The 7166-nt window shown below is 36.3% G+C and overlaps 1 protein-coding gene across 1 annotated transcript; it reads left to right on the forward strand.

Annotated features, from left to right (window-relative positions):
• The first annotated feature begins 3491 nt into the window (after window positions 1-3491).
• On the forward strand, window positions 3492-6419 carry LOC138403206 (uncharacterized). The gene is made up of 3 exons (XM_069502747.1): window positions 3492-4599; window positions 4942-5004; window positions 6313-6419. Exons 1-3 carry the CDS (start codon window positions 3492-3494, stop codon window positions 6417-6419), a joined length of 1278 nt encoding a protein of 425 aa, XP_069358848.1.
• Window positions 6420-7166: the final 747 nt, after the last annotated feature.

Raw genomic sequence — 7166 nt, forward strand, 5'->3', positions numbered from 1 at the left:
GTAGACTTCACACACCTTTGAAAACATTATGGAGAACTCTCAGGCATGCAGGCTTCCTCACGATGTTTTCCTTCACCGTTAAAGCAAGTGATATTTAATTACTTAAAACGCACATAACTCCGAAAAGTTAGAGGTGCGTGCCCGGGATCGAACCCCTGACCTCCGATTAGAAGGTGGACGTCCTAAGTCCTAACCACTAGGCTACCACAGCTTTACTCTATAACAGACCTAAAATATCAATTTCCTTCACGTTTGACAATTTAATTAAGGTGCCGCAAAATCCTACCAATATAAACGCGAGTCAAGATTGATATTATGCAATTGTTCTTTTGCGTATAATAAAACGTGTGGTGTTCTTATTTATATTTTAAAGGAGATTCACAGCAAAAAGGGGGAGCCCGAGGCGTGAAGGAAAGTGGGAAGTGTATAAAACTGTATAATATTCCCATTAAAGTCCCTTTAGTGGCTTTCTATCGACTATCAAGCGTTGCTCAGCATCTTTGCGGGATTCAGACCGGTATCGTTAATGTTTGGATCCATTTTTCCCCCACTCACCCCGAGGTAGTTCCGTGAATGTGTAATATGAGCGGTTATTGATTTTGTAATTTACGGTATTCTTACACAAGACAGTACATCAAATATCACAATACCTGTATACAAAATTAACTTTACGGCGCAAGAGTTTTTTATTGGAAACTAGCTGATGCCCGCGGCTTCGCCCGCGTGGATTCAGAGTCTATAATCCCGTGGGAACTCTTTCATTTTCCGGGAAAAAGAATCAAGCCAATGTCCTTTCCCGGGATGCAAGCTATCTGTATACCAAATTTCGTCAAAATCGGTTGAAAGGATGAAAGGCCTTGAAAAGCTAGCAGACAGGCAGACAGACAGATACACATTCGCATTTATACTATTAGTATAAATATGGATTTAGACAAAAAATTAAAATTACAAAAAAAAAACGGGCCGAATTGAGAGCCACCTCCTTTTTGGAAGTAGGTTAAAAATTAAGCTAATTCGACGCTCAATAATTATAATTTTGCTGTACAAGACAAACAATTTCTGCAAGAATTAACTAAAAAATCCACCAAGAAGTTAATTAAGGCTCAGTTTATTACGAAAGTTTTGAATAAGCCTCCATTTATGGGTTCAGTAAGCCCGTAGCCGTTCAAAGTCGCGGTTTACTCCAAAATATTGTTTTTATATTTTGATAAAGAAACTGAAAATTGCTTATTATTCCGGCTAAGCGGCGATTTTCAACGCCGTTTATTAAAAAAACCGGCCAAGTGCGAGTCAGGCTCGCGCAATGAGGGTTCCGTACTACAGTCGTATTTTTTCGACACTTTGCACGATAAATCAAGAACTATGATGCATAAAAATCTGTTTTAGAATGTACAGGTGAAGACCTTTCATATACCCACTTGATATAGTTATCTCACTTCGAAAGTTGAAAATACTAATTATTAGTTCATGACCACAATTTAATTTTTTTTTGTGTGATCTAACCCTAAATTCACGGTTTTCAGATTTTTCCCTAAATTTCAGCTATAAGATGTACCTACCTGCCAAATTTCATGATTCTAGGTCAACGGGAAGTACCCTGTAGGTTTCTTGACAGACAGACGGACAGACAGACAGACAACAAAGTGATCCTATAAGGGTTCCGTTTTTCCTTTTGAGGTACGGAACCCTAAAAATTAAACCGCTTTACGATCAGCAAAAAATGTTGTAATATTTTTCTGGCAGTTCTGAAAAAACTGGCCAAGTACCTACGAGTTATCGCCCACCCAGGGGTTTCGAAGCCTGGAAAGAAACACAAAAAGTTATTTGAATAAATTAATCTACAGTCTTCAACAAAATCCAGAAAACTAAGTTTGTTTGTAATGACTTATTGATGATTTCTACAAAACAGTACTAAAGTTAGAGACTTCGTTTTGTTTTTGCTGTAAAGTTTCATATTATATTCTTCTACCATTTTCTAATTTTATTTATTACACATTTTCGCTTTGCAAACTTCGGATATACCTAATATAAAGGAAGGAACGATATTTTAAAGAGGCTTAAAAAGAAATGAATCTATTTTAGAATGTGAAATACAAGCTTTTTCAAATTTTTTGTCTTCCCTTAACTTCGTATCATTCAAAGAGTAAGTTAGATTCATCATTAGAGCCTGCGGACATCCACTGCTGTGCATAGGCCTTTTCTAGGCGCAGTTGTGAGCGTTGTTGTCTTATAAGTGGGAGATCCTGGGCTCGATTCCCAGCAGGGGTGTGTAATTTTATAATTCCCAAATTTCTGGTCTGGTCTGGTGGGAAGCTCTTGCCGAGGCTGGTTACCACCCCACCGGCAAAGCTGTGCCGTCAAGCGATTTAGCGTTCCGATACGTGTACAAACCAAAGGTGGTAATCTTAGTGTTAACATTCACGGTCAAGACGAAATGTAATGTGTGCGTAATCCCAGCAAAATAATGTCGAATTTCTGGATTTGAGTTGGATAGATTTTTAGTGCGTAACGTCGTGTAATTGTGCGTGAAAGTTTTAAATTTGTGCGTCCAACCAATAAGTAGATATTCGAAAAAAAACGCGTTTTGCCAGGAATACGTCATCCCAGCTACACATTTTTTTTTCCCAATGGACGTACGAGAAAAAAAATAGATCCATGAATTAGTGCGTTTTAAGAAGTAAATGTGCGTGCTAAAATTAAATTTGTGCGTCATAACACTTCGAAGATATTCAGTTTTTTGCTGGGATGACGTTTAACCATTTCTTATATCTCTTAAACGGTTAAACGTATAGACGTGATTTTTTTTACACATATTGCTATGAATTTGTGCGTAATGTTTGTAAAAACAGAATTTAAAAAAAAAATTACCGTTCAGTTTTTATAATTAAAAAATAAAATAACGTTATTAGGTCCTAGTACTTTAAATATGACCTCTAAAGATAAACTTATACCGTTGATTTGTCCCTTATAACGGCCCACAGTATCTTATCAAGTTTCATTGGAGTATTTTAAGTATTTATTGAATTATGAAGAAAATTACTACGACAGGACTACGATATTTTTCGACATTTAATTGGACGAGTATTTTATGAGTTGGCTAATTAAAATTTCTACCAATAATTAGTGCATCAGCTCATTTATCCATCTGCAAAAATATAGCCCAATACATGTTGGTTAACTAGTGTAAACTAAGCCTAACATGTTTTTGGCTGTAAAAGGCTTGTAGCCAGAGCCGAAAAACGGTGTTTGAAATGTGTTTTGGCAATCTGTTGTCCTCTCTCTCTCTAGCGATCTCTTATCTCGCTCTCTTAACTTTACTAGCCACTCTCCGTTGTACTCACTAAAATGTTCCTTACAAATTAAATCTCTTTCGATCAATATATTCCCTTTTTATTTCTGTATAACCCTTCAGGTTATGGGCCCAGTGACGCGAGTGCTGCTGAAAATTAACTTTATTTGTGGCGGCGCACGGCTGCGCATACGACGAAAAAATGGCATCATCCATGCACATTTCCATAGAAAAACTAAAAGGAATAGAAAACTACAATTCCTGGAAATTCCACATGAGGATGTTGCTTATCCATGAGGAATTATGGGATTGCATCGAAAGAGACGATGGGGAAAAGGACATGAAAAGACAACTCAAGGCGTTGGCACGGATTTCGTTATCAGTACAGCCGGCAGCAATTCCACATATTCGAAATGCAACAACGGCGTACGAGGCGTGGCGTAATCTTCAAAAGGCCTATGAAGATAAAGGTTTGTGTCGTAGATTAGGATTATTACGCACACTATTTGCTGTAAAATTAAACGAGAGCCAAAGCATGGAGGCGTACGTCAACAAAATTACCGAGATCTCTCAACAATTAACGGAGATCGGATCGGGGCTTGAAGACGACTTCGTAGCTGTCATCATGCTGAGTGGACTTTCAACAGACTATGATCCTCTCATAATGGCATTAGAAAACTCAAACGTCAAACTTTGCAGTGACATAGTCAAAGGAAAATTGCTTCAAGAAAACCTGCGTAGGGATGAAAATAGTGGTGGGTCAGCTGCTGCATTGGTTACTAAGAAGGTATTTAAATGTTTCCGTTGTAAAAAGCCGAACCATTTTTCCCGGGATTGTCCATTAAATAAGAAGAAACCAAAGAACCAGAAAGCAGTTCAATGCAAGTGGGTCTTTAAGAAGAAAAAGGGACTGAATGGAGAGGTTCTGCGTTACAAGGCTCGTCTGGTGGCAAAAGGTTACACACAGAAGTATGGAATCGACTATCACGAAACGTTTTCGCCTGTGGTAAGATATTCTACCATAAGGATGCTTTTAGCACTTGCAGCTGAGTATAATATGGATATAGACCATATGGACGTGACCACAGCTTTCTTGAATGGCGACTTACAAGAAAATGTGTTCATGGAACAAGCAGATAATTTTAAAATAAAAGGTAAAGAAAATATGGTATATAAATTAAATAAAGCAATATACGGACTTAAGCAAGCCGCTAAGTCGTGGTATGAGAAGATAAACAATGTTCTAACACAAAAATTGAACTTCAAGAAACTAAGTTCTGAACCTTGTGTTTATGTCAAGAGTATCAGAGGTAATTTGATAATAATAACATTGTATGTTGATGATATTTTGATCTTTTCATCCTGTTCTAAGGAAGACAAAGACAGTTTAAAACAAGAACTCATGGAAGAATTTGAAATGAAAGATTTTGGTCCCGTTAATCACATACTAGGTATGCATATTTGTAAACAAGATGGAACAATAACTATCGATCAGAGTTCTTACATAAAGAATATTTTAGAAAAATTCAAAATGGAAAACTGTAAACCTGTCAAGACACCAATGGAAACCGGATTAAAGCTTGACAAAATTGAGGGAGAGTCGGGTAAATATGACTATAGAAATTTAATTGGTTGCTTGATGTATGTTGCAGTATGCACACGCCCTGATATAGCGCATGTGGTCAGCGTGCTGAGCCAGTTCAACAACTGTCACGGTGAGGTACACTGGAAGGCAGCCAAGCGTGTCTTACGCTATTTGAAAGGTACGCTTGACTATTGCCTAATTTTCAAAAAGAGTGGTTTAAAGGTCACTTCTTTTGTGGATGCAGACTGGGCAGGTAATACGATTGATAGAAGATCTTATACGGGGTACGTATTTAAAATTGGTTCTAATGTTGTTTCCTGGGAAAGCCGTAAACAAAGAACTGTTGCTCTCAGTAGCACAGAGGCGGAATATATGGCCTTATCTGATGCTTGCAAAGAATCATTGTTTGTTCGTACTTTTCTAACTGAATGTCTTGGTAGTAAAGTTATTGATATTGTGATGTATAATGATAATCAATCAGCTCAGAAATTGTGTAATAATTCGCTATTTCATTCTAGAACTAAGCATATAGATGTGCGACACCACTTTATACGACAAGTTGTGAACGAAGGTATCTTAAGTATAAAGTATTGTCCCACTGATGATATGATAGCAGACATATTAACTAAAGGTCTTTGTATATCTAAATTTACTAAATTTGTTAGTAGTCTTAGTTTGATGGAATGTAATTAGGTTTAGTTTAAGGGAGAGTGTTGGTTAACTAGTGTAAACTAAGCCTAACATGTTTTTGGCTGTAAAAGGCTTGTAGCCAGAGCCGAAAAACGGTGTTTGAAATGTGTTTTGGCAATCTGTTGTCCTCTCTCTCTCTAGCGATCTCTTATCTCGCTCTCTTAACTTTACTAGCCACTCTCCGTTGTACTCACTAAAATGTTCCTTACAAATTAAATCTCTTTCGATCAATATATTCCCTTTTTATTTCTGTATAACCCTTCAATACACAGATAAATTATAGAGATATAATCAAAAACCTATAAGATGCGCAATACAATGATAAACCGACAAAGTTTGAATAGCCACAAAAAAGCGACCGTGTCATATATCGTGCTAACCTTCCAAAATTGATAGTATTGTACCATTACTTTTTTCGCACTTAAGTACAGGTACGTACATAATAGTTAGTGAAAATTAAAACAACAGAACAGTTATTTATATTTTTTATTTATTATAAGTTTTAGTTGATCAATATTCTGACTGAATACCGATTGTAAATTAAGTAGGTAATCTAAAATTATTGTATTAACATAATTTGTCATATTAACATAACAATAAAAATAATCAACAGTAACAAAATAGTAAAAAAATCTAGAAATAGAGATAAATCACGTTGAATCAACTAGTAGCTGGTGCAGTGCCCCATATTTTCCCTAACCTACCTAAGAATTTGCGTTACCTAAGTTACGTGCGAATAAACATCTAGGATGGATCCCTCTAAAAGGGAACAGCTGTATAAACAGCGAGCGTCGTCAAGAACTACATCAGCAAGCCCAAGAAAAGGACAATCACAAAGGACAGGAAATAAAATAACTGTTTACTCTAATTATAATAGGAAATAAAATATCTATTAACCCTCATTTATGTTTTATTTTAGTGAAATAGTAGGTAGATCTTCAAAGTTTCAAACAAGTTTTAAGTTCCTACATTCTTACGAAAGACATACCTACTAGGTGGTCAATACGTAATTTCAAAAACTAATGATTTTATGTATTTGTAATGTAAGTAGGTGCATAGTGTTTGTAAATATAACTAGATACAGCCTATAGAAAGCTGTCCACTAGTACACTTGTAGCTCTATCGGTTTATTTTGCCACAGATTCACGGCGGATCCTAATTGCGACGTTGCCAAACTTAATAGCATGGCTTGTAAGTAAAGATGGCTGTGGTCGGAACCTTTGGTACCTATTAGTTTTAAAATTCAGTTTTATTGCCGTGTTTTGAAGACGAACGGGTGGCTTAGTTTAACAGTTTCCAGAAAACTATATTGTTTAATTATGGCTTGTGACCAGACAATAGGACTGTTTGCTTTTGTTTGTTAAAATCCCGTGGGAACTCTAATATTTCGGAATAAATGTAACGGGTCACTTATGCAAAAATCACGTCAATCTGTAACTCTGTTGCGGTGTGATGGAAGGACAAACCAACAAACAAACATACTTTATAATAATGCACGCATTTATAATATTAGTATGATTAATAAAAAGCTTAATAATTTTGTGCGCACATGTACCAGAAAAGAAATGGCACAATACTATCAATTTTGGAAGGTTAGCACGA

Source organism: Maniola hyperantus, chromosome 13, assembly GCF_902806685.2.
Source record: "Maniola hyperantus chromosome 13, iAphHyp1.2, whole genome shotgun sequence".
Classification (NCBI taxonomy): domain Eukaryota; kingdom Metazoa; phylum Arthropoda; class Insecta; order Lepidoptera; family Nymphalidae; genus Maniola; species Maniola hyperantus.